The sequence below is a fragment of the Amphimedon queenslandica genome, unplaced genomic scaffold, assembly GCF_000090795.2.
Source record: "Amphimedon queenslandica unplaced genomic scaffold, v1.1 AMPQUscaffold_13514, whole genome shotgun sequence".
Taxonomy (NCBI): Eukaryota; Metazoa; Porifera; class Demospongiae; order Haplosclerida; family Niphatidae; genus Amphimedon; species Amphimedon queenslandica.
Window position 1 is genome coordinate 1 of NW_003546250.1, and position 22,790 is coordinate 22,790.

Consider the following 22,790-nt stretch of genomic DNA (forward strand, 5'->3'; position numbering starts at 1 on the left):
ATAATGGTATATGGTATTAAGTATTAAGAAACATTAATATGGTCATATATTGTTATATTTAGGATATCTCAGGTTATAAATTAATGTAGGCGATGGTAATGGTATATATGGTGGTAGCAATGTGCTCAGTAAAGCAAATGTAGGCATATTTACATTGTAAAGGTCAGAGGTTATGAGGTATTATAGGTAATGCTATGAATGTACTTGTATAGCAAGGTTATTATGGTATATATAGGTACACTTTCTACGCAACATAAGTACATGTATATGTACCAGAAAATGTAAAAAATTGAGGAATTTTCTATTTGTCACTTTTGATGGAATTTTGACCAGTTTCAATAGCTACAGATGGTTAGTAACAGCTGTCTACAAGACTACAACAGCTTCTTATCAGATACAGTAAATTTACAAAGCTGTTTACACAGTGACACAATGTCCCAAAATTGAATAATGTTTCCCTTGTTCAAAATACAAATTCAATAACCAATTTAATTTAAATTATCACACACCAACTGCTGTTGTCACCATTATCTTCATCTGATGTGGTCTCCAATTCCTGCGGCCGGGGCCTTCTCATATCCTCAATTTCAGTCATTATTTCCTGCAGAGTCGGTCGCTTGTGATAATCGTATTGCAACATTTTATTAAAAAGGAGTTTCTCTTTTTGATCAGAGACAGAGAAGGATGGTGAAAACAAAGAAACAGGTTCCTCAAGACGACTATCAGGATACCGATACAACAATAATCCAATTGAATCTGTTCGCTCATTCCATTTCCCAACTGGCAATAGAGGACTGGGAGCTTCACGGATCATAATAAAGATCAGAGCAAGTGAAAATACATCACTGGAAGTGTTGTAATGTTCCTCCCAAACTTCAGGGGCCATGTAGCAAGGAGTGCCAGTTATGGAGCTCATGTAGTGGAGGAAGCTAGTATCAGATGGAGCCTCATTTGATTCTGTCTTGAGATCCCATACCGCCTTAGCAAGACCAACGTCAGCTATTTTAAGATCATTAGAACTCGTTATTAAAATGTTCGGAGGTTTCAGGTCTCTGTGTACTATGCCTTTACTGTGAATATAGGCCAGACCAGAAGTGAGCTGCAAATACCAATTCATGCAATCATCTCTCCCAGGTTTTGAATCATTGGAGCTCAAGTATTGCTGCAAGTTTCCATTAGAGCAATACTCGGTGACAATACACAGTCCCACTTCTTTTAATTTGACTCTAAACTCGTAATAGCTTTCCATATGGAGTACATTCTTGTGTGAAAGTTTCAGTAACATGTCCACTTCTTGATGAGCTTCAGCCAGTTCCTTGGACCTTCTCTTTAGAATCCTGTCCAACAGTGATGAGTGGGTTTTCACTATTTTAATGGCTACCAGATCTCCAGTAACCTTATCCTTTGCTTTCATTACAGTACCAAAGGAGCCCTGACCAAGAATAGACTGGAAAAGAAACCTCTTCTCATTGGAAGCACGGGAATTAGCTTCAGACACACTCATCTTTGATGAGGCCATTGTCAGTCACATTCAATTTAGGGGTGTGGCTTTCAATTAATTAATTAATTACGATCATCATGATCAGTCACTATCAAATTTGATACTATTAACACTGGTGTCTATCATTCCTCCTTTATAAGTTCCTCTCTTCTTTTTTGTCTTTTCGTGACGAAAGCTTTTACCTACAATTATACAACCAGTGGGTGGGTCCTACATGACACAAGCGGCAAACCTTTTGTATGTTTAAAGTCTTTGTTTGCTTTCTCTCCCCAGGAACCTTTAGAACCTTTCTACAAATGAAACAGATTAAAGGATGTAATGCTAATAAATAATTACTTTAGCTTCAAAAGAGTTATTGCTAAGTTTCATGTCCACAGTAATACTGTCATCAACACGTCTGAAAGGAACTGTAGGTGTTGAATGGCTCTGTCTCTCCTCTTCTTCTCCTGTTTCTAGTGCTTTGCTCTTTTTCTTCTTTTTTGAAGTCTTTTCTGGATTCATTAAACTGCTGACAACCTCTTTACAGGCTAATAACAAACATCAACAGTCATCAGCTTCATAATCAACATACTCTCTTCATCTGAGACTGTAAAAGTCTCTCCTCCATTATGAATGCTTTCTTTCATCAATGGCGTTTTACTTTTCTTTCTTTTAGGAGCTGTTTCTTCACCCTCAGTTTCTTTAAAAATAAATATAATTGTGTTCAAATGACACAAGAGTAACCTTCCTTTGCTGGAGCTCCAACTTCATTTTCCTTGCCATCACTTTCTCCTGAATTCTTTCTTTCTTTGGATCTCACTTTACCTTTCTTCTTAACACCACCTTGCGGTTCTCTCCCTTCATCTTTACAAACAATTCATTAACTTTTGCTTAATCTAAACATTGTACTTGATGATTCAACTTCTACTTTTATTTTCTTTGCTTTGTGTGTTGATGACTCCATTTCTGAGGCCTTCCTTTTGAGACTAGAAGACAAACTAAATAAATGAAATCATTAACAATAAGCTCAAAATTGCCTCACTTCTTCTTGTAGTGTATATAAAAATCTAAGAGTCCGTCATCAGTAGTACCAGTATCATTAGTACAGGGAATGGTCTGATGATAATTAATTATGATGATGATGATGAATATGATCACTAAAAGTGTATTCATTTATATACTCACAAATTTGGTTTCCTTTATAAAAGATCTGGCAGTCTTGTGGAGAGAATTATTGATCATAAATTTGTAAAGAAATGGAAAGAGATCAGAAGGAACAGCAGCCATTCTCTGTTTCTCTCTCATGTGATAGCACGTGACGGGATACGCCCAGTCCACTCCCCGTCAATCCAGTTTGACATAAACAATAAACAGGTTTGACTGCTATGAGGGTTGTTGTTCACTTCATCAATGAGAAGCCAATCTCTATAAACTTCCCTTGTCCAAAATGATGAAGGCTCTTCATTCTGCTGGTAGGATTGCTAATCCTGTGTTGCGGAGACAGCTGTCAACAGCTGCAGGAACAAATGGACTGGACTTTGTAGTGAATAAGCCTGGAATTAAAGCTAACCTCATTGATGGAAACTTGCTAGCAAAGAGAGTAAGACCTGGTCAATGTAGCAGTGAGTCATTCCATGATCCTTAGATACAGAGAGAGCTGTATGATGAAGTATGTGGTATTACAGCTAAGAGCCAGAGACCACCTAACCTAACTGTAGTGCTGGTTGGAGACGATCCAGCTTCAAAAACTTACGTAAAGAGAAAAAGTAAGACTGCCATTAAGGTAGGAATGAGAGGAGATGTACTCCATAAACCAGCAACAATAGGCCAGGTATACATGTACTTATGCTGTTGTTGTTGTTATGACTCTCACTACTTCAATAGGATGAACTATTAGAATTAATAGAGAGTCTAAACAAAGATGACAATATTGATGGAGTGTTGGTACAATTGCCACTGCCACCTCATATCGATGAAACTTTAATCTGTCAATCTATTAGTCCATTTAAGGACGTTGATGGATTCCACTTGCTGAATATTGGTGAGCTACAGGCTATATTTACTATGCACTGATAGTTCATATCCAATAGGGAGATATGTAATGGGAAGACCTGCTTTTATACCAGCAACTCCCCTAGGGGTTCTGGAAATATTGAAAAGGTGTAAAGTTGACACATTTGGAAAAACTGCCTGCATTGTTGGAAGATCAAAACACATAGGTACAGCATATGAATGTACTGTTAAGCATTGGTGTGATACTCTGAATGTATTGTTAGGATTTACATTAAGTACTTTACTCCATTCTGATGGATATGGTACTAATAATCCTCTCATTGGAGCTGATGCCACTACAATAATATGTCACAGATACACACCTCCTGACGAACTGAAAAGAATGACTTTATTATCAGACATTGTAATCACTGGGACCGGTAAGAGAGAAGAGTGATGATAATAACGAGGTGTGGTTACTGGTAATACTGTACTAGGGGTCCCTGGACTGATCAGAGGAGACATGATCAAAGAAGGAGCTACAGTAATTGACATTGGTAACTATAGCAACGACTGTTTCTTGTTATTGTTACTCTTTTTTAGGATTAATTAAAATGAAAGATGCTAATGGAGAGACACTGATAGTTGGTGACGTGGAGTTTCCTCAGGTATCTAAAGTAGCATCTCTGATCACACCTGTACCAGGAGGAGTGGGGCCTATGACTGTTGCCATGGTGCTCAAAAATACAATACATGCTGCTAATGGAATTTATAAAGAACTTTATAATTAATGTATTCAACCAGCCACTCTTATTGTCTGTATAATAGTTTGTATTGTTATTATTATTCAGTTTTTATACATCGTGATTCTTAGAACATGCATAATACGTGTACAATTGATGGATGATTCTGGAATAATTGTATACCATACATTGGGAAAATAATTATTACATGAAGAACTCATCAGTTAGTTTCTTGTCATGGACCTTTTTATCTACTTAAAAAACTTTATAATAATTCATTATTACACATGTAGCTCGATACCTTGACTATCACACAGTGAGTTGCTATGAAAGGAATCACTAATAGTTCCTTCAGAAACTTGTCTTGTTATACTTTGATAGATATCATCTAATATTGAGAAAAATGGCTCAAGTCAATCAACCACAGTATATGTACATTAGGTGGTTAGGATGTACAGTACAATAAGAATTATTGTATGGACAGGATCAAAAAATGTAAGAATTATCCCTCCTTAAAATTTGACCAAAGTCTGTATTTCAGGGGCTTTGGCCCAATTTTGGAGCAACTTTAAAATGCAATTTTGATCGAAATTAACAAATTCAAAGTTGTCTCCAATTGTAAGGTGAAAATACTTTACATGTGTCTCAGTTCAGAGTGAAGCTCACCTCTCATTTGAAGTGATCTTTCACTAGTTGAAGTGGTAGGGTACAAGGATATATACTTGTGTCCATTTGGAAAATACTAATAATAATTAGAACCATTATACAGAAACTAGTGAGACTATCCTACTGTTATGTAGTTTAAATCCTTTTTCAAATTATCAATCTCTAACAACAATGCTTCTCTATGTATAATAAAATTAAATAATATTTATTATTCTAAATACTGCTCACCTTAGTCTCGCGTAGCCAGACCCATCCCCTTTTTGATTGTCAAAAAGGGGATGGGTCTGGCTACACGAGACTATGCTCACCTATCTTCGTCAGTTGCAGTAATCAATTGTTTTGTTAATGATTTTAATTTTCTAGTGACCTTCCTCTTTTCTACAAGTTAATTAAATACATTATTTTCATAATGCTTATTACTTACCAAAAAATTTGACCATTTTGTATTTTTTATTAATTTTCTTATCTCTTTCCTTCTTCTCCTTCTCTTTTATTTCTTGAGTGATCAGTTTAGCAATCCTTTCCTTTGACACTCGTACAGTCTCAGGAAGATCACTCTAATTAATAATAATAATAATAATAAATTTATTGTTTTACTTTAGATAGAAGACGGTTGGTATCTCTTAGCTGCTGTTTTAAACCTTTTCTCTTTTTACCAGTGGAAGACATTGTAACATTAGCCACACCCTCCATCAATGCCTAAAGGCGGATTTACAATATGACATTAGGCCAGCGTACCGTCAATTTTTAATCAAAAGCGTGGGCGATTTGACCTTTTGACGCATGCTTTCCGCTGGAATAGAACCAGATTCTATTCCAGCGTCAACGTAACGTCAGGACTAGCGTAATATTGTAAATCCGCCTTAACAATAATCAATGACATTAAAGATCCTACTCATACATGTAGCAAAGGAAGTTTACAATAAGAAATCAATAGAAAACAACAAAATAATAACAAAGATACTGGTAATTATTACATTAACAATTAATAACTAGTTTGATACTAAAACAGATACTAATAATGATGTCATCAATAGTAAATGTCTCTCCTCTTCCCTCCCTCTCTCATTAAATGGAGGACAGTGCATAACCAGTTGAGGAGGAGGTATAAACCACTAGCTAGTTATCCCGTGTCTTGTACATTGGGTGAGTGTAACCAATGAGAGGACGGGTTGGTCCTCTATTGTCGGCTTCATCGTCATTTTGATAACTTGAACTTTGTGACAAAATACCGTCCGACTGAGAATTAAACTCATCAACAAATATGTCCTACAATTAGTATCAGTAAATACATTAATAAATACATTAATTGATTGATGAATTACTTGTGATAATTCCGATTGAGTTAGTGGTTGTGTTGGTTGACTCATTGTTAAATTCTGCTGAGTCAGCGGTTGACTACCTTGCTGGCTGCTATCCTGCAAAGTACATGTACAAATATGTTATATCATATTATCAGTATTAGTCAGTATACTAGCAATATTATCAGTATTATCAGTATTATTCAGTATACTAGCAATATTATCAGTATTATTCAGTATACTAGCAATATTATCAGTATTATTCAGTATACTAGTCTATATTACTACCTGACTAGCTTGACTGTTCAGTAAGTTATTAGCAAATGAATCAACTTTACCAGCAGTACCAATCATCTAAGCAAGGAATGAGTGAGCCCCTGTTAATTAGACTAATACCTGATTATAGTGTTGGGGGGGAGGGACTGGAGGTATAAAGATGCTGTGAGGCAAGTGAATGGAAGCAGCTGCAATAGCTGAATTACGATCAGCTCCAATGTATCCCATGTGATCATGTGATCTGTAATAATCGTCATGGAAACCAACTAATAATAATTAATAATAAATTACAATAATCAGATAATGACTATACCCTCATAAGGTCTGGACTGATTGCCAGCTCCTGTGGTTTCCAAGTATTCTTTGGCACTGTAGACAGCTCTTGGTATGTACTGATAGTTATTTACAATTATTAATTAATGATTAATTAATAATTAATTAACCTTTCTCATTTTCACTGGTTTACTTAAATGCATTTCATTTCTTCTTAAATTATTCAGCGGACCCTCAACTAGTAAACCTTGCTCTTGATACTCTTTAATCAAGTGATGCCATAATTCGTTCTAATTATTCATAATTAATAATTAACTCATTAATTATTCATACCCTTGATAACACTTTAGCATTTCCAATTATTATAACTCCATATTTGGCACGAGTGAGAGCCACGTTGAGCCTACGGGCATCATTTAAAAAACCAATCCCTATAGGATATCATTAGTATATTGTTAGTATATTATTAGTATACCTTGGTGTTCATTGGAGCGCACACACGATAAAATGATAAAATCTTTCTCTCTTCCTTGAAAAGCGTCCACACTGGCCACTTCAAGTTGCTCATAAAGTTTTGAAGACATTCCTCCATTGAACTGCATCTGCTGGACAACATAAGCCCTCTGTCCTTCGTATGGGGTGATCACTCCAATCTGAACCGGCTTCACTCCATTTTTCATCAATTTAGTGACCACCTTCTCAACATTAACTGCTTCAGTTCTACAATATATAATATTAATAATAAACCACACCCACTTAATTAACCTGTTTAAATAAGAGGTTCCACTTGAAGAGATCTCCTCTTGACCAAAGGAACACCAGAAGAACATTGGCTTATCAACATTGGGCCAGGGGAAATTAACTTCTAAACAATAAGCAACAACAATAAACAACAACAAGCAATAATACTACCGTCCATTCTTCTTTCTTCAGGTGACACTGCATTTTGGAGTGTTCCATCATAGAAGACGCTTGAAGGAAACTCGGTCAGTGCAGGGTGCATCCTGTATTGAACTTCAAGACGGATTGGTTTAATGTTTAACAGAACCAGCCTCTCAAATAAGGACTGGGATAATCTTGCACTAGAATTAGTAATAAATTAATATTTAATAGTTATTATTAATAATAAATTACTTTGCAGCTTTCTTGCACATAATGACTGGTCCCAACTGACAGTGGTCTCCTACCAGTACCACTTGCTTACTCCCCATCACAATAGGGACCATGCACTCCGGCTCTGTCGCCTTTAATAATTGTGATAACAATAAATCAATTATTATCACTGATAGGTATACATACTTGAGTGCTCTCATCAATGAGGACCATTTTAAAACTAAATTTAGCGAGTCTCGGGTCGCCTGCACTGACACAGGTGCAGCAGATGACGTCAGCTCCTAGTAGCAGCTCCTTCTCCAGCTGCCTCTTCAAACTAGTGTACCGCTTCTCATCTGTGCTGGACAACTCACCTTGATCATCTTTCAACTGCTGTAACTTCTTTAGCTCAGGGTAACTATTAACAGTAATGAGTTATTTATAGTAACAAGCTATTAATAGTAACAAACCTATCTTTAGCAAGTTGGATGACCTGGTTGTGGAGGGCTAGGAATGAAACGGGTGAGTCTATGGCTTCCCGTGACTTGGCACAGAGTCTCACGACCTTTAGACCAGTTTTATGAATCTTCTCCGTTAACTGATCAACAGCAATGTTACTGGGGGCACACACCAGCACTTGACTAAAAGAGTTCATGTTAAAATGAACTCAGAACTGACCAGCTCTTACCCCATTCCCATTTTAGATAAGTGATACACAATGGTAGCGGAGGTCACTGTTTTACCAGTACCAGGAGGACCCTGTATCAGTCCAAGAGGTTTCTGAAGGACAGTCTTCACAGCATATATCTGGGAGGGATTCAACTTGGGCAAATTAGGAGCTGAGAAACTAAATAATTAAAGGGGTGTGGTTCAGTCATCAAAGGAGGTGTGGTCTGTTATTAACGAACTGTTTAGGTAATTGCTTGTGTATAATGATGGCTGGTTCTTCCAGTACTTCATGCCCCAGGAGTCTGTGATATAAATAAGTAGATACTGATCCTTCATCTACTGCTATTAGTTTAAGAGCATTCTGCATCCTGTCAAATGATGTCGACTTCCACACAAAATCAACACAAAAGTCCCTTGTACATGAAGTTGGTACATTAACATTGCTACGGAGTTCCAGGCCAACCTCTTCAGCAAAACCTATTAACAATAATATTTAATTAATTAATTAATGTTTAATTAATTACTTGATGGAACTTTAGTAACATGTCCTATTCCATTCCATGGTTCATGACTCCGCCCAACATACCTCAGTCTCAGTTCATCTCCCTGCATCAGCCTCATGTCTATTGAGCAGTCATTAATTAATACAATCTACCTCATTTTCATCAAAATTAGAATTTTAAAGTTTCTTCAAAATCAGATCAAAGTCCCTGTACTATAGTACAGGGATTTTGGTCAAATTTCACCAAAATAGAAAGGGAGGAAATTAATTAGATTTTCTGATACACCAGCCCAAAGACCATTATAATAAATGTACATGTATTTCTTGGGCAAATTTTGTCCAAAACGACTAAGAGAGAATTCTCCACTTCCATTACATTTCTTGATACATAGAGACATACCTCCATTTTGTCTTGAGAAGTTAAAGTAAGCCAGTCTCTTTTGGTTGAGTCCAATGTCCCAACGAACAATAATACCATCTTGTGTCTGACTCTCTTTCAGCTTCTTGTCGTAATCAGCTTCCAATTTGACCAAAGGGCCAAGAATGTTCTGATACTGATATGCATCTGTATATCTGTAAACAATAAAATACAACAATAAACAACAACAACAACAATAAACAATACCTCAGTTGTATTTGCGCTGGTTCCTCGTCAATACCTGGTTTTTGTAAGGTATCCAAAGTGGCATCAGGATCATCCTAATTAATATTAATTAATTAATAAATAATAATAATAATTAATTACTTTCCATAACTCTTCAAGTTTCCCAATCTGAGTTCCACTTATTTGTCTCGCTCTGGCTTGATCAGAATCAGTTGGTATCTTAACCAACCACGGAAGAAAGCACCTGAACAATACCCAATACATACAATTACATGCACATATACACAAATGTACTACGTATTATCATATATATGATGGACTGTACCTGTCGACTATTAATGGCTGCCAGTTGGCTGGGTTCCAGTCCATGTCTTTTAAACTGTTAGACTGGGCACAAGGTAATCTATTAATAAATTAATTAATTAATAATACAGTTAATTAATGACCTGCAGAGTAACATCACAACAGAATCAGCCTTTGCAGGTACAAATCCTAACTTGAACACATTCTTACAGCCACAGTTATAACACTCAAGCACAGTCTCTCCTAGAGGACCTTCTTTATGTAGCGTCACTTCATGATAATGAGCTCGGACTAAGTGGTTCACTATATGACTGAATGAAGGGGCAGCATTAATAATCATTATATTAATAATGGAGATTAATTGTACTCTCAGTCACCTTCCTGAAGTGTTCCCTCTTCCATTACAAAACCATTTCTTTGTTGAATTACACATCACGACAGCAGCTGGATCATGTATACCACAGTATCTGTTAATAACAGTAACTAATTATGACAAATTATTAATCCATTAATTAATTACTTGCAAGCATGAGGTGGTAGTTCTTGTGGGTGTGGCTCTTCCTCTTCAAACTCAACATCTCCTTCTTCATCAAACAATGAATCTAACACAAACCAATCAATCCATTAATTAATATCAAGAGTATACACTAGTTACCTTTATTGCTCTTGACTGCAGTGCTGCTCCCACTGGTAGCATTGCTAGTGCCAGTGGGCCCTCCTCCATTGGACTGTGTTAGTTGAGAGGATTGGGTTTGGGTTTGAGACAATTGAGTGAATTCAAACCCATACTCCATCCCTTGAGTATCAGCTCCATAGTATGGATCAGAATCAAGGAAGGTCAACTGTCCCTGAGTGTAACCTGCCTCTGGCAAACTCATGCTAACTGAAACCAATCCACCAATAGACCAATTCACCAACAGATCAATAAAAGATAGAGAAGCTACATGTACACTCAGGATTTGAAGTCTATTAAAATGGCTTGTTTGATAGTATACGGAAAAGTACAAAGTTTGTATATTATGGGCGTGGCCCAATTAAATTATTACTCTGCAATCTGCATTCAACGCACATCAATGACTCCATTAATTAATGCATTATGTATAAAATTTAAAGGCTCCACACTTAATATATTAATATTTCAGTAAATTATAAAATATTCAGCACTGCTGCACACAGACACAGTTGGTCCTGGTTCATTTTGATGCTCTTTGTAACAGTATTTGATAGCAATTGTCACAGACTCTAACCGGCTTAGCACTGGAAGCCAGCTGCATCGTGTTATCAGAACAAGAACTGCAATAAACCTGTCCACAGTTCCTGCAGTGGTGCTATACACAAGACTAGTAATGATAATAATGAAGATATCTCATGGATTACTTTTCTTCTAGCTACAGAGAAAGTTGCTTTACAATTCCTACATTCCAGGACATCCTTTTCATCTTCCCAAATGCTATCAAGTGTAGTCTCCTTCATGTCTATAATCTTTTGTTGTGAGCTAACATACAATTAGATTACATTATTAATAAGTTGTTACATACAGGCTGAGCTGTTTCCCCATCTCCACTAGAGCAATCTCCTGCTCTTGGACTGACTCCTGGAGACAAGCGTATTTCTCCTGGAGCTGAGAGTGCTCCTATAAACAAACTCATAACATGAGAACATGAATATATATCAAAAAAAATTATAAAAATGGAGAACAACTATCTTTGACAAAATTTAGCGCTAGACCAGAAAATGTAATGAAAATTTGGGGCGATTTCGGAGCCATTTTTTGGAAAAAACCATGGGCTATAGCCTTGGGTATTTTTCAGAATTTTGGCATTTTCTTAAAATGGCTGTAACTTGAAAAATTGAATTCGGAATCAACTCAAACTTGCTACACAGCATAAGGGCATCAATATGTATTAGAAAATGTAAAAAAAATTTTGGAGTGATTTTTTGGCCATTTTTTGGAAAAAACCATGGGCTATAATAGCCTTGGGTATTTTTCAGAATTTTGGCATTTTCTTAAAATGGCCGTAACTTGAAAAATTGAATTCGGAATCAGCTCAAACTTGCTACACAGCATAAGGGCATCAATATGCATTAGAAAATGTAATAAAAATTTGGAGTGATTTTTTGGCCATTTTTTGGAAAAAACCATGGACTATAGCCTTGGGTATTTTTCAGATTTTTGACGTTTTCTTAAAATGGCCATAAATTAAAAAATTCAAGTCGGAATCAGCTCAAACTTGCTACACAGCATAAGGGCATCAATATGTATCAGAAAATGTAATAAAAATTTGGAGCAATTTTTTGGCCATTTTTTGGAAAAAAACCATGGACTATAGCCTTGGGTATTTTTCAGATTTTTGACATTTTCTTAAAATGGCCGTAACTTAAAAAATTCAAGTCGGAATCACCTCAAACTTGCTACACAGCATAAGGACATCAATATGTATCAGAAAATGTAATAAAAATTTGGGGTGATTTTTTGGCCATTTTTTTGAAAAAACCATGGGCTATAGCCTTGGGTAATTTTCAGAATTTTGGCATTTTCTTAAAATGGCCGTAACTTGAAAAATTGAATTCGGAATCAGCTCAAACTTGCTACACAGCATAAGGGCATCAATATGTATTAGAAAATGTAATAAAAATTTGGAGTGATTTTTTGGCCATTTTTTGGAAAAAACCATGGAGTATAGCCTTGGGTATTTTTCAGAATTTTGGCGTTTTCTTAAAATGGCTGTAACTTGAAAAATTCAATTCGGAATCAGCTCAAACTTGCTACACAGCATAAGGGCATCAATATGTATCAGAAAATGTAATAAAATTGAGAGAAACCCTCCCTTACAATTTTGGCAAAATTTGACCAAATCCCTATGAAACTTTTGTCCGATTTTAATAAACGTTAAAATTCGTAAAAATGTCCACACTATATTGGAATCACTTCAAACTTTCTACGCAACATACTGTACTAAGTGCCATATACATTGTTTATTATTATTATTACTATTATTATTATTATCTTACTTGTTTTAAATTTCTAAAGTTCTTACATTCACTTGTCAGTTCAACTACTCTATCCTTCTCTTTCTTTAGTTCAGCCTTATAATTCATATTTATAATTATTTATTTATTTATTCATTTATTACTTGAAGAGATATTCTCCATTGCTTTTCAATGCTGAGGTCTGATTCCGCATTATTCCTTGCCAGCTGCACCTCCTGAAGTTTAGCGCCAACTTCTCGACACGTCTTTTCAGAGTCTCTTAAACTTGATCTTGTTTCTTGTAACCTACATCATTCACAAATTAATTATTAATTATTAATTAATCGGACGTACTTTCCCTCAAGCTGCTTATTCTCGTTGGACACTTGAGACACTTTTCCTTCCAAGTTTCTTAAAGTAACTGAATCTGATTGGTGAGTCTCTTTCGATATCTAATTAAACATTAATTAATTAGTTAATTATTAATGATTATTAGTCATACCTTCAGTTGTGTCTTTATCTTCATGTTGGCTGATTTCATTTCTTCCAATTGTTTTCTTAACGTCACTATAGTGTCCTGCTTCTCATGGACACTCTTTTCAAGGAGTTGTAATGCAGTCTGAGATAAATGGAGCAACAATATTATTATTATTATTATTATTATTATTATTATTATTATTATTATTATTATTATTATTATTATTATTATTATTATTATTATTATTATTATTATTATTATTATTACTTCCTTTTCTTCATTATGTCTCTTCAATATGTCTACCTCTCCCTCAAGCTGTTGTCTCAGTTTAATCTCCACCTCCAGGTTCTTCTGAGATGCTGTGTATAGATCATTCAAACCAGCTCTACAACAATAAAGTAATCAATTTATTAATTAGTCAAACCTGGATTCAATATATGTGTTTAATTCAGTCTTTTGATCAACTTCAGCAGTCTAGTAATAATAATTATTATTATTAATCATTATTAATTATAATATTGGTTGTTATTAATCTGCAGTACTACCTCCAGTTTCTTTTCCATTGCTTTAGTCAGAGTCCCTTTATCCTCCACCAGTTGGTCTCTCTCTTGAGTCAGGACCTCCACTGAGCCTATCATATTGCTTAGCTGTTCTTTCATGCTCTCGTTCTCTTCAGTAATCTTCTGTAATCTACTCTGTAATCTCTCCAATTGACCTCTGGTACAATATAAATATAATTAATTATTAATTAATTACTAACCCCATCTTTTTATTCAGTTCTTCAACGTAAGCTTTTTGATCTAGCAGTTGTGCCAGTTGCAATGACTTGTCATCCTCTGTACTGCAAACAACAACAACAATAACAATAACAATAACAATAGCAATAACAACAAATACTTACTCATTTTCTAATTCGCCATCTTCTGCTGTTTTTTCCAAATAATTTCCGTCTTTCAGAAACAAACTCAAGTCAAAGACTCCGGTCTAATTAAATATTCGTGCATGCATTGATACGGACAGACAGATACTCACAGGTTTATCAAACTCCTCCCCATTGAGAGATATTGAGTAATCAATGACGTTGAGACTCATGAGGAGGCCACTGATCAATACTGTGCACTCATCAGTACACATCAGGGAATCTGATTCATACCAATCACTAGATAAATAATTAATTAATTGATAGCATTAATTAACTTACTTTAATAATGTTTTATTTTCTGATAATAGTCTAAAATGATCCGATAACTTTTTATGCATTAAAGACATTCTGACCCACACCCTCACACGCCCACCGGGAGTCCTATTAATAGTTATTAATAGTTATTAATGATTATTAATAGTTGTTACTTTACTCCAGCGACACTCCTGGTGCTGTTCATAGTTTCAATGAATTCTTGTGTTGAGTTGCTGTGGTGTTCAAAATATTCCAAAAATGACCAAAAGGAACGTCTCTGCCCTCCCAATAGATTCCTCTTCACTAAACAACAACAAACAATAAACAACAACAAACAATAAAAAATGTTATACCTTTAAGCCTGTGTTTCAGGCAGTGCTCCAGAGCTATCAGTAGCTGGCGTAGTTGAGTGTTGGAGTCAGTCAAAGCTTGAGGTCTCTTCATGGCTGCCTCTATCAAACTCTTGACTGATAGTTTGGTCAGATTAATGAGGTTCCTCTTTTCTATGGAGACATCCTCTCTCTGGGACAATCCCTCCCCGCCATTCTCTCCTAGCAAACTGGACTGATCCTCACCTTCAGCCGCCATCTTGAAATGGGTGTATCTCAAACTTGGATATTTTTCATATTATTATTCGTATATTTAAACCACGTGCATGGACATTGCCTTGCTAAAAATACATTTTTCCACTTCAAACTGTCAGTTTATATTAATTGTCAAGAGAATAACAAGCAAAACTAATACTAACACTAACTCTAATACTAATAATACTACTAATGAGAATAATAAGAATAATAATAGACAAGGTTACATGTCATATCAAAACTGTTAGTTCAAACTATACACACACAAACACAGGATAATGGGCACAATATCAGTTTATAATTGCAATTAGACCAACCAACAGACAAACAATCAGTGACATAAGTCCATTCATTACACACGCACCACTGCTTGTAGGACTGGAGGATTGAGTAGCCTCTACTTCTGAAGAAATGGATACTGAAGAGGATTGGGAACGAGAGTGGGAGGGAGAGGGTGAGGGAGAGGGTGAGGGTGAGGGTGAGGGAGTGGGAGAGGGTGAAGGTGAGAGTGAGGGAGAAGAACTGGAAGGAGAAGGAGAGAGAGAGGAGGAAGAGGTAGAAGGGGAAGGAGAGGGAGAAGAGGTAGGAGGTAGAATAGAAGAAGAGGAGAGAGAAGACAATGTTTGTCCAGTAGTGATGAGTGTAGATACACTAGAACCAGCTGCAGTACAGGCAGCACTAGTTGGTTCAAACTCACACTGGCCCAATACACTACTGGGAGGATACTGAAAATGAATTGGGACATTAGTATAATTGAAATAGACTGAGGCACAGCAGCCTAGCCTATCAGCCATTGCTAGGACAGTTGAATTACAAGTTGAAGTGCATTCATCTGCACAAGCACTGCATGAGATTTCACCTGCAATTACACCACTAGCTATTGAATTCCAACACAAGTCTCCTGTCTCATTCCTGCCACACATCACATCTCTATAGAATACAGCATGGGAAGGAGTACAGTTGGCAGCAATACACTGAATGTATGAGTCAAAGCAACCTGGAGTAGTACAGGCTAGCTCAATACTAGTAGCATTGAAGAGATGAGCTAAATGACTGACACAAAAGAGGAACTGTGGTTCTGCTATTGGACAGGATGAGGGCCAAGTACAAGTACAAGAAGGAGAACCAGGAGGACCAAACTGTGATGCTACCAATGAAAATAAAACTGCAATGAAACAATACTGGAACATAATGACAAGTGAGAAAGACAGAGAGAGTGAGAGAGGGGGGGGAATACAGCTACTTATCAGTAGGATCACACCAAAGGGACTAAAAATAATCATAACTAATGATGTAATGAGTATAGTATCATCCCACACACTTTACTATGCAAACTGTTACTGCTTAGGCTTCTTGCTGATGGAAAAAAACAACCCCTTACACAAATGATTATCATTATTTTAGAGTGTGTTTATCTAATCATAAACATGTTGTTTATGCTAAAGATTAAAGTTTGGTTTTCCAAGGTGTGTCAGGAATATCTGTACCAATAATGTTAGATACATGACAAAAACTAACTACCTGAGCTGCAGGTGGTCAAAACGAGACAGCATGTTCATTATCCTCTCAGTTCAAGCATGGCCAGCACACATACACTAGTGGTACTGTGTGCTCTCCTCTTCTCCTCTCCAGCAGTATCAGTTCATGTGTTCCTATTGAGGTCTCCTCTACTGATATACAATGTGTCCACTGGTAGGGAGAAGGCCTGTCCTCAATCAGTGGATCCTGACTACCCCCTGACCTGTATTGATGCCATTGATACTGTATATGGTCATAGAGATGGTGAGTACATTGAGGAGTCCCTCTCAATACTGTGCCATGAGGACTGCCTCAGGCCACTGGAGTATGCATGGAAATATAAAGTGCATGATGAAGGAATGGCCATGTACATAAGGAACACTCTCTGTCAAGTAAGTGGAAGAGGCTACTGTGCCCAGCAGTTGATAGTATCCACTGGTAACAATATACTGGAAGAGGTTGATGTGGAGTGTATCATTAAATGGTGTCCTTTGGTGTGCAAGGAAAGAGAAGAGGAAGATCACCTCACGTGTTGTTCTAAAGTGATTGTTGGTCCATACACATTCCAAACTGACAGTGTCAACATGTATGGAATAACAACAAGAAGTGCCAACAAACCACTGGTAAGATTATTAATGATGATGCTGATGATAGGCTATGCTTTAACTTATAGAGGCAGTATGATTACTGTGGGCAGCTGATGATGAGGTTTCAAAGTGATGGAAAGTGTCTCAATATCATTGAACTATTGGACTTTATTGTAAAACTAGTACACGGAGACGAGAACTTGCAAAATAATGAAGCAAACCGTAAAATATTAAAAGAAGGACTGGAGAGCTACTGTGACACTGACTGCATTCAAATCATCACATCATATTACTCAGCATGTGCTGGAGTAGAGGAAGCAATCCACCAACTGTTCCTCTTTAAAATGCTATACTGTGCCAAAGATGGAGGTGACTTCTGTCTTGTAAAAGGACTAGACAAAATGGAGAAAGGAGAAGTGAGCAAGTACAAGTTAAGGATATATTGTGTAGCCCCAGAGTTCTTCTGTCCACGTGAGTCCTGCAAGAAAGCAGTGAATGAAGCCAAGACAGGGCTGGGGTGCTGCTGTCAGAATCTGTTCAATATAGAGGGGAGCCCCTTCAGAGACCTCATTCCAAACTTTATCGTGAGGTTCATGGAATGTAAAATTGAACTACCTAAAATGTGTGGATGTGGTTCACTAACTGGCAACCTGTTGACCATAATGACCAGTGCCATGATTGGACTCATTGCACTAATGAAATAAGGACACACTATTGTTCACCTTGTCTCCCTCCCAATTGAATATTAGTATTGTGTCAATGTAACTGTGTTAAATTTGAAATAGAAGAAATGAATCACAAATGAAATTAATAATGATAATAATGATACTAGTACTCAGTCATTGATTAATGGATAGTTGAATCAAGTGATATATAGTAACAACAAATGGATAAATATGAAAGTAATGTGGGAAGGGGGGGAGGGGTACTTGATGTATTTAAAGAAAGAAGAGTCTGTCAGATATCTCAAGACTTGGTTCACGATGAAGAGACTGGCCAACAAGGAAAGCAAGTTTATGAGCATACTAAAAAAAACAAATAAATAAATAAATAAATAAATAAATAAAGTGGTACTGTACCTGACAAGGGGCAGGAACACGAATAGTCCCAGGCCAGTTATAGTACATATGAGTGAGCTTATACGTTAACCTATTGAATCATTAATAAATAAATAAATAAATAAATAAATACTTTTGCATGTGATCTGGTTTCAGGCCAGCATTGTCTAGTACTACATGATAGTGAGTGGGCGTAACTGTTCCTTGACGAACATGCTGACTCACTAGGAAATAATCATACCTAGTGAAAGAGGGCAGAGTCACTTATTAATAATAATGAATATTAATTAATTACCATCCCTTCCTGGTGACAGTGTGGTCCAATACAGTCCCAGGACAAGGGTTCTCATATCCCTGGGGTCCGTGGGAAAACAACCTAGTGGCAATCCTCTTCTGGACAATAACAAAACCAATCTTTGGCTTATAAGATTCACCTAACAACAACAACAACAACAACAATACTACTACTACTAATAATAATGATGATGATGATAATGATGAACATAACCCTTGTACAAATTTCAACAAAATTGAAAAAAAGGGAATTGTCCATTTTTAGTTTTTATTACATTTCCTGGTGCATATACATGTTCTTATGTTGTGTAGAAAGTTTGAGCTGATTCTAATCACATTTGGATTTTTTTTTAAATTTCTAAAGTTGCTCCAAAATCAGACCAAAGTCCCTGTACTATAGTACAGGGATTTTGACCAAATTTCACCAAAGATAAAATGAATAGAATCCTCCATCTTCATTACATTCTCTCACTCTACATTCAATGGACTGATGATTATTACCAAACATGGCGAGACAGCTCTTCATCTGAGGTATCTCAAACTCCACCACAGTCTTAACTTGACCATCACCAACTCCATCACGAAATATAACAATACGATCAGGCAAATTGTGATTAATCTTAAAAAACAAACAAATAAATAAGTTAAATAAAATAAGTTAATATACTTCATAATATTTCCTCAGTGAGGACTGGAAGCATATCTTGAGTCCATCCCCAATCTCTTGATTGGCTCCTTGAATGGTCACACGCGAGTACCAACGAGTGAAAAACCTCATCATTATTATTATTACAATGATAACAATTAAAAATGTCTCTATTAATTACTTGTTGGTGCTGCTCACAAACCCCAGTACTGACCTCTTCCCTCTTGTGCTGTCATGATAAACGTCAATACCAATCACCATAGCATTCTCCTATTGACAGGTGGGCACTAATTAGAAACACCAGAACACTTACCAATGGGGTCTTCACTGCCCACAATTCTCCGCCCAATTTAACGTTAATCTGGAGGGCAACCTTCTGGGTAACACTCCGCAACTTTTGCTGCTGAGATATGGTACGGGCATTAATCACCTAATTAATAATTAATAATAAATAAATAAATAAAAAGGGAATACTTGTGAAGGTATGGGGCACTCCACACAGCAGAGTTTCTTCAATGAGGAGTATCTATCGTCTCTTTGTGTTGGGAATATGGCCACCACCAGCTGAAGTGAGGAGCTCATGTTCTCTCGTATTGCTCTCAAGTACAACTCCGTCTTATCAGTCTGCAACTCAATGACACGAGGTTCCTTCACCTAATAATAATAAATAATAATAATAAATTATCTCTAATTAATGCTCACCTCAATACCCATTGGAGGACACACTTTCTTCATCATTTCAATAAAGTCAACAGCTTTCCCTGAGTCTCTCTTGGTAACCAATAGCAACCAGTGGGTTAGAGGTACAGCTGATATGACATGTTCCTTCACTAGCTGTCGGCTCCAGTCGGCGTCCAGTCCAGCGACTACTGATCCATCCCTAAAGAGAACAGTCTCTGGCTTGTAAAGGCGGCCATTAGTCTCCAGGATATTGGGGTGAAGGGACAGGCCCCAGGAACTTAACTCCTCTTTTGCCTGTACAAGGTAACCATGACAACAAGCCACACCTCTTAGTATTAACCTTTTCACTTTCATTAACTGTCCTCACAAACTTTTTGATTGCAATTTCACGTTGAGCAGGAGTAATACGAGTATGAGCTGCTAAATCCTATTAAACAAATAATAATAATAATAATAATAATAATAATAATAATAATAATAATAATAAAGTAAAGATGTACTTTCATGACTCTAAAATCAGATCTTGCTTTATCAGTCAAACCAGTCATACTGCACAACTCTGGAACCAAACAAATGACCTGCTCCACCTCCTGTTAACGTATTAATGTATTAATAGCGAGAATAAGTAGATACTTCAGCTGTATCAGTTTCAGGTAAACCACGCCCTCTTTTAAAGTGCATTCTGTTCTTCTTAGGACGATGGACCAATAGGGGCTGCTCCTTATCAGTGATATCTCTACCATATGTGTTCCTAATTAATATTAATAATAATAATAGTTAATTAATAATAGTTACCTGTAGTACTCGATGAATGACATTGGTCGTCCATTATGATCAATGAAGGTGCTCTGTGGGTTCTTGTCCCATGCAATGTCGTCCACTCGGTAAGTCTTGTTATTATAACGAGTCAACACAATAGAACCAACCAACTGTCTAGTCGCTTCTTCCTGGAAACCATCTTTACAAGAAGAATACAACTCATACCTGAAAAATAATAATAATAAATAATATAGCAATAATATACTAATAATATAGCAATAATATACTATTAATATATGAGACACTTACAGAAAATCCAAAGCAGTGTCCATTCTCAACATTTTATGTGACACGTCTAACAGTAACAGTAAATGTTCAGCATCAAAATGATGAATGGAAGTAACATAACCAGGCCAAAGTTCCATCCTATAATAATAATAATAATAATAATAATAATAATAATAATAACAATAAATAATAATAATAATAATAATAAATGTACTTGTGTTGGGGTATCTTAATTGGATGGTTCTTGTCAAAGTAGTGTCTCCCAACCTCTTGCATGTCAATGGCTCTGAGGACCCTTCTTATGATGATATTGAACAGCTGGGTACACTCCCTGTACTCCAGAACATTGGTCAATGTTATGTCAATTGTAATCTCAGTACCATCAGTGGACCTGATGCTTTTACGAGTTACTATCTGCGGGTAGGAGGGGAGAAATAATAACCATTCAATTAATTGATCACTTACATCATCAGTAATTTTAAGAGGCAGGTAAAGTACTGATCCGTCAAAAGCTCTAGTAGGTCCAATGAGGTCTTTATGTTCGTTGATCATCCCATAGCGCATGTTCTTAGACTCAACCGGGGGACTGTAAGGGGGTGGGGCAGTAGTTATTAATAGTTATTAAGTATTACTTGAAAGAAACCATGTACTGAAAGACAGTATTAGATCTACTCTTAACAACTAAATAATTAGCACCCAATGGAATCCTATGAATAATTAATTAGAAACAAGCCACACCTACCAATAAAAATAATACCTCTGTCCTGATATTCCTTGACGTATTTCACCATCGGACAATAAAGTGAACTGTGGACTACCGGCACTGGTCACTGGTAGGTTGGTCTGCGGTGAGTGGGCGGGGCCAGGTGGTGAGTGTTGGTTAGCTTTAAGAGTTGCCTGGGACGCTGGAGAGGAGGGGGAACGAGGAGAGGAAGTGGGCGGAGTCTTAGAAGGAGGACTGACAGCACCTTGTAACTGAAGCTGAGAGAGTTGATCACTGGGTGGGGCACCACTGGGCGGAGACTGTTTAGGAATCAAAGACTGGGTCTTAGTTTGAGACTCGTACAGTTTCCTTAGTAACATACCACGACCAATTGGTTTGGGAACTAATAACTATTAATAAACATTAATAACTACTAATAACTAGTACCTGGTATAGGATCAGGGGCTAATGGTCCAGCCTTTGATTGATTAGTGGGCGGAGCCTACAATATACAATAAAAACATGTACATGTATCAAAAAAATGTCTAAAAACTAAGGGACTCTCGCTCTGAAATTTGGTCCCATTTTAAACTTTGAAAATTCATAAAATGTGATCGGAATCAACTCAACGTACTGGGTTTTGATTAGTGGGTGCAGTTTGTGGTTGACCCCGCCCATAAGTAGAAAGAGTGTGTCCTCTGCCCAATGACTGAATCCCTTGTCCCCGAGCAGTGCCAGTAATCACGTGAGGGGGCGGAGTCATAGACTGACCCCGCCCACCCATGGGTAAAGGGGCTGCCATGGCAATAGGTGATCCATACTGTACTCCTCCTGGGGCCCTCCCTGCTGCTGATTGGACTCCACCTGGTGTCCTTCCTGCTGACTGTTCCAATACCTATCGGCAGAGAAGAGAGTAACACAAGACCACACCTGCTACCTTGGCCAGTGCTGCCCCTCTACCAGTCTTTGGCAGTGGTCTATCCTCCATAATCTTAATTTCTTATGAAACTAGAAAATATAATAGAAAACAAAATTGGTAGCAAAAATCAATTGAAAAACACGTGAAAACCAATTGCCAATTTGCTATTGAGCATGCGCACTACAAGAAGCCGGGCAGTTATATCTTGCCTAAACCACACCTATTCT

At 36.9% G+C, this 22,790-nt stretch overlaps 8 protein-coding genes across 12 annotated transcripts; 2 read left to right on the plus strand and 6 right to left on the minus strand.

Moving 5' to 3' along the window:
* Window positions 1-343: 343 nt before the first annotated feature.
* LOC100635342 (serine/threonine-protein kinase PDIK1L-like) lies at window positions 344-1,544 on the minus strand. The gene has a single exon (XM_003383119.3). It carries the CDS (start codon window positions 1,517-1,519, stop codon window positions 494-496), a length of 1,026 nt encoding a protein of 341 aa, XP_003383167.1. The 5' UTR covers window positions 1,520-1,544; the 3' UTR covers window positions 344-493.
* Window positions 1,531-2,807, minus strand: LOC100640063 (nucleolar and coiled-body phosphoprotein 1-like). 3 transcript variants are annotated; one of them, XM_020001259.1, is made up of 8 exons: window positions 2,666-2,807; window positions 2,523-2,596; window positions 2,390-2,466; window positions 2,225-2,344; window positions 2,073-2,180; window positions 1,838-2,028; window positions 1,734-1,791; window positions 1,531-1,683 (listed from the first exon to the last, which is right to left on the minus strand). In XM_020001259.1, the coding sequence occupies exons 1-8, from the start codon at window positions 2,783-2,785 to the stop codon at window positions 1,583-1,585; spliced, it is 849 nt and encodes a 282-aa protein (XP_019856818.1). In that variant the 5' UTR covers window positions 2,786-2,807; the 3' UTR covers window positions 1,531-1,582. The 3 variants fall into 3 exon arrangements, with proteins under 3 accessions (XP_019856818.1, XP_019856811.1, XP_003383118.1); XM_020001252.1 differs by having other exon boundaries at window positions 1,838-2,019; window positions 2,390-2,478; XM_003383070.3 differs by having other exon boundaries at window positions 2,390-2,478.
* A 67-nt stretch (window positions 2,808-2,874) lies between these two features.
* LOC100640189 (bifunctional methylenetetrahydrofolate dehydrogenase/cyclohydrolase, mitochondrial-like) lies at window positions 2,875-4,354 on the plus strand. The gene is made up of 7 exons (XM_003383071.3): window positions 2,875-3,080; window positions 3,126-3,311; window positions 3,365-3,521; window positions 3,571-3,699; window positions 3,757-3,912; window positions 3,970-4,029; window positions 4,076-4,354. Exons 1-7 carry the CDS (start codon window positions 2,928-2,930, stop codon window positions 4,261-4,263), a joined length of 1,029 nt encoding a protein of 342 aa, XP_003383119.1. The 5' UTR covers window positions 2,875-2,927; the 3' UTR covers window positions 4,264-4,354.
* Window positions 4,323-5,595, minus strand: LOC100640314 (rRNA-processing protein EFG1-like). 2 transcript variants are annotated; one of them, XM_003383072.3, is made up of 7 exons: window positions 5,479-5,595; window positions 5,306-5,438; window positions 5,190-5,259; window positions 5,006-5,060; window positions 4,882-4,957; window positions 4,517-4,603; window positions 4,323-4,466 (listed from the first exon to the last, which is right to left on the minus strand). In XM_003383072.3, exons 1-7 carry the CDS (start codon window positions 5,572-5,574, stop codon window positions 4,420-4,422), a joined length of 564 nt encoding a protein of 187 aa, XP_003383120.2. In that variant the 5' UTR covers window positions 5,575-5,595; the 3' UTR covers window positions 4,323-4,419. The 2 variants fall into 2 exon arrangements, with proteins under 2 accessions (XP_003383120.2, XP_019856826.1); XM_020001267.1 differs by having other exon boundaries at window positions 4,380-4,469.
* A 184-nt stretch (window positions 5,596-5,779) lies between these two features.
* Window positions 5,780-10,884, minus strand: LOC100635471 (regulator of nonsense transcripts 1-like). The gene is made up of 24 exons (XM_003383120.2): window positions 10,557-10,884; window positions 10,422-10,503; window positions 10,279-10,368; window positions 10,045-10,212; window positions 9,924-10,001; window positions 9,740-9,842; window positions 9,620-9,693; window positions 9,395-9,567; window positions 9,017-9,115; window positions 8,732-8,969; window positions 8,512-8,670; window positions 8,294-8,464; window positions 8,031-8,241; window positions 7,866-7,975; window positions 7,644-7,813; window positions 7,497-7,596; window positions 7,207-7,451; window positions 7,065-7,162; window positions 6,902-7,021; window positions 6,772-6,850; window positions 6,579-6,724; window positions 6,471-6,536; window positions 6,207-6,299; window positions 5,780-6,150 (listed from the first exon to the last, which is right to left on the minus strand). Exons 1-24 carry the CDS (start codon window positions 10,777-10,779, stop codon window positions 6,001-6,003), a joined length of 3,246 nt encoding a protein of 1,081 aa, XP_003383168.1. The 5' UTR covers window positions 10,780-10,884; the 3' UTR covers window positions 5,780-6,000.
* Window positions 10,885-10,979: 95 nt separating this feature from the next.
* On the minus strand, window positions 10,980-15,151 carry LOC100635597 (RUN and FYVE domain-containing protein 2-like). The gene is made up of 16 exons (XM_003383121.3): window positions 14,880-15,151; window positions 14,700-14,829; window positions 14,551-14,652; window positions 14,382-14,508; window positions 14,251-14,333; window positions 14,110-14,190; window positions 13,895-14,066; window positions 13,774-13,823; window positions 13,617-13,734; window positions 13,374-13,490; window positions 13,226-13,323; window positions 13,036-13,177; window positions 12,914-12,988; window positions 11,440-11,534; window positions 11,279-11,396; window positions 10,980-11,229 (listed from the first exon to the last, which is right to left on the minus strand). The coding sequence occupies exons 1-16, from the start codon at window positions 15,112-15,114 to the stop codon at window positions 11,095-11,097; spliced, it is 1,878 nt and encodes a 625-aa protein (XP_003383169.1). The 5' UTR covers window positions 15,115-15,151; the 3' UTR covers window positions 10,980-11,094.
* Window positions 15,152-16,572: 1,421 nt separating this feature from the next.
* Window positions 16,573-17,997, plus strand: LOC109585285 (uncharacterized). Its single transcript, XM_020001288.1, has 2 exons — window positions 16,573-17,251; window positions 17,302-17,997. The coding sequence occupies exons 1-2, from the start codon at window positions 16,688-16,690 to the stop codon at window positions 17,917-17,919; spliced, it is 1,182 nt and encodes a 393-aa protein (XP_019856847.1). The 5' UTR covers window positions 16,573-16,687; the 3' UTR covers window positions 17,920-17,997.
* LOC100635723 (piwi-like protein 1) lies at window positions 17,967-22,726 on the minus strand. 2 transcript variants are annotated; one of them, XM_020001284.1, is made up of 22 exons: window positions 22,582-22,726; window positions 22,279-22,539; window positions 22,092-22,146; window positions 21,699-22,047; window positions 21,574-21,648; window positions 21,407-21,527; window positions 21,156-21,355; window positions 20,963-21,079; window positions 20,690-20,878; window positions 20,528-20,645; window positions 20,395-20,484; window positions 20,235-20,321; window positions 19,916-20,188; window positions 19,688-19,867; window positions 19,527-19,643; window positions 19,395-19,483; window positions 19,235-19,340; window positions 19,069-19,186; window positions 18,569-18,707; window positions 18,407-18,514; window positions 18,295-18,364; window positions 17,967-18,240 (listed from the first exon to the last, which is right to left on the minus strand). In XM_020001284.1, the coding sequence occupies exons 1-22, from the start codon at window positions 22,630-22,632 to the stop codon at window positions 18,154-18,156; spliced, it is 3,000 nt and encodes a 999-aa protein (XP_019856843.1). In that variant the 5' UTR covers window positions 22,633-22,726; the 3' UTR covers window positions 17,967-18,153. The 2 variants fall into 2 exon arrangements, with proteins under 2 accessions (XP_019856843.1, XP_019856836.1); XM_020001277.1 differs by having other exon boundaries at window positions 21,156-21,527.
* Window positions 22,727-22,790: the final 64 nt, after the last annotated feature.

What these genes read in the sequence shown, in the direction of transcription:
- LOC100635471 (XM_003383120.2), bottom strand. Translation starts at nt 10,779, where the DNA reads ATGAGTTTGCCAGAGGCAGGTTACACTCAGGGACAGTTGACCTTCCTT. An exon ending in GCGCTCCAATGAACACCAAG is followed by an intron (nt 7,163 to 7,206) that starts GTATACTAATAA and finishes GATATCCTATAG; the next exon opens with GGATTGGTTTTTTAAATGAT. An exon ending in ATGCTAAAGTGTTATCAAGG is followed by an intron (nt 7,022 to 7,064) that starts GTATGAATAATT and finishes ATGAATAATTAG; the next exon opens with AACGAATTATGGCATCACTT.
- LOC100640189 (XM_003383071.3), top strand. Translation starts at nt 2,928, where the DNA reads ATGATGAAGGCTCTTCATTCTGCTGGTAGGATTGCTAATCCTGTGTTG. An exon ending in ATTCCACTTGCTGAATATTG is followed by an intron (nt 3,522 to 3,570) that starts GTGAGCTACAGG and finishes CATATCCAATAG; the next exon opens with GGAGATATGTAATGGGAAGA. An exon ending in CATTGTAATCACTGGGACCG is followed by an intron (nt 3,913 to 3,969) that starts GTAAGAGAGAAG and finishes ATACTGTACTAG; the next exon opens with GGGTCCCTGGACTGATCAGA.
- LOC100635342 (XM_003383119.3), bottom strand. Translation starts at nt 1,519, where the DNA reads ATGGCCTCATCAAAGATGAGTGTGTCTGAAGCTAATTCCCGTGCTTCC.
- LOC100635723 (XM_020001277.1), bottom strand. Translation starts at nt 22,632, where the DNA reads ATGGAGGATAGACCACTGCCAAAGACTGGTAGAGGGGCAGCACTGGCC. An exon ending in CAGTTAATGAAAGTGAAAAG is followed by an intron (nt 20,189 to 20,234) that starts GTTAATACTAAG and finishes TACCTTGTACAG; the next exon opens with GCAAAAGAGGAGTTAAGTTC. An exon ending in GTCCTCCAATGGGTATTGAG is followed by an intron (nt 19,868 to 19,915) that starts GTGAGCATTAAT and finishes TATTATTATTAG; the next exon opens with GTGAAGGAACCTCGTGTCAT.
- LOC100640314 (XM_020001267.1), bottom strand. Translation starts at nt 5,574, where the DNA reads ATGGAGGGTGTGGCTAATGTTACAATGTCTTCCACTGGTAAAAAGAGA. An exon ending in CAAAATGGTCAAATTTTTTG is followed by an intron (nt 5,260 to 5,305) that starts GTAAGTAATAAG and finishes ATTAACTTGTAG; the next exon opens with AAAAGAGGAAGGTCACTAGA. An exon ending in AAGATCACTTCAAATGAGAG is followed by an intron (nt 4,604 to 4,881) that starts GTGAGCTTCACT and finishes TCTCAATATTAG; the next exon opens with ATGATATCTATCAAAGTATA.
- LOC109585285 (XM_020001288.1), top strand. Translation starts at nt 16,688, where the DNA reads ATGGCCAGCACACATACACTAGTGGTACTGTGTGCTCTCCTCTTCTCC. An exon ending in GAAGTGCCAACAAACCACTG is followed by an intron (nt 17,252 to 17,301) that starts GTAAGATTATTA and finishes TTTAACTTATAG; the next exon opens with AGGCAGTATGATTACTGTGG.
- LOC100635597 (XM_003383121.3), bottom strand. Translation starts at nt 15,114, where the DNA reads ATGGCGGCTGAAGGTGAGGATCAGTCCAGTTTGCTAGGAGAGAATGGC. An exon ending in CCTGAAACACAGGCTTAAAG is followed by an intron (nt 14,830 to 14,879) that starts GTATAACATTTT and finishes GTTGTTGTTTAG; the next exon opens with TGAAGAGGAATCTATTGGGA. An exon ending in GAACTGAATAAAAAGATGGG is followed by an intron (nt 14,067 to 14,109) that starts GTTAGTAATTAA and finishes ATATTGTACCAG; the next exon opens with AGGTCAATTGGAGAGATTAC.
- LOC100640063 (XM_003383070.3), bottom strand. Translation starts at nt 2,785, where the DNA reads ATGAGAGAGAAACAGAGAATGGCTGCTGTTCCTTCTGATCTCTTTCCA. An exon ending in TTATAAAGGAAACCAAATTT is followed by an intron (nt 2,597 to 2,665) that starts GTGAGTATATAA and finishes AATTATCATCAG; the next exon opens with ACCATTCCCTGTACTAATGA. An exon ending in TGGAGCTCCAGCAAAGGAAG is followed by an intron (nt 2,181 to 2,224) that starts GTTACTCTTGTG and finishes TTATTTTTAAAG; the next exon opens with AAACTGAGGGTGAAGAAACA.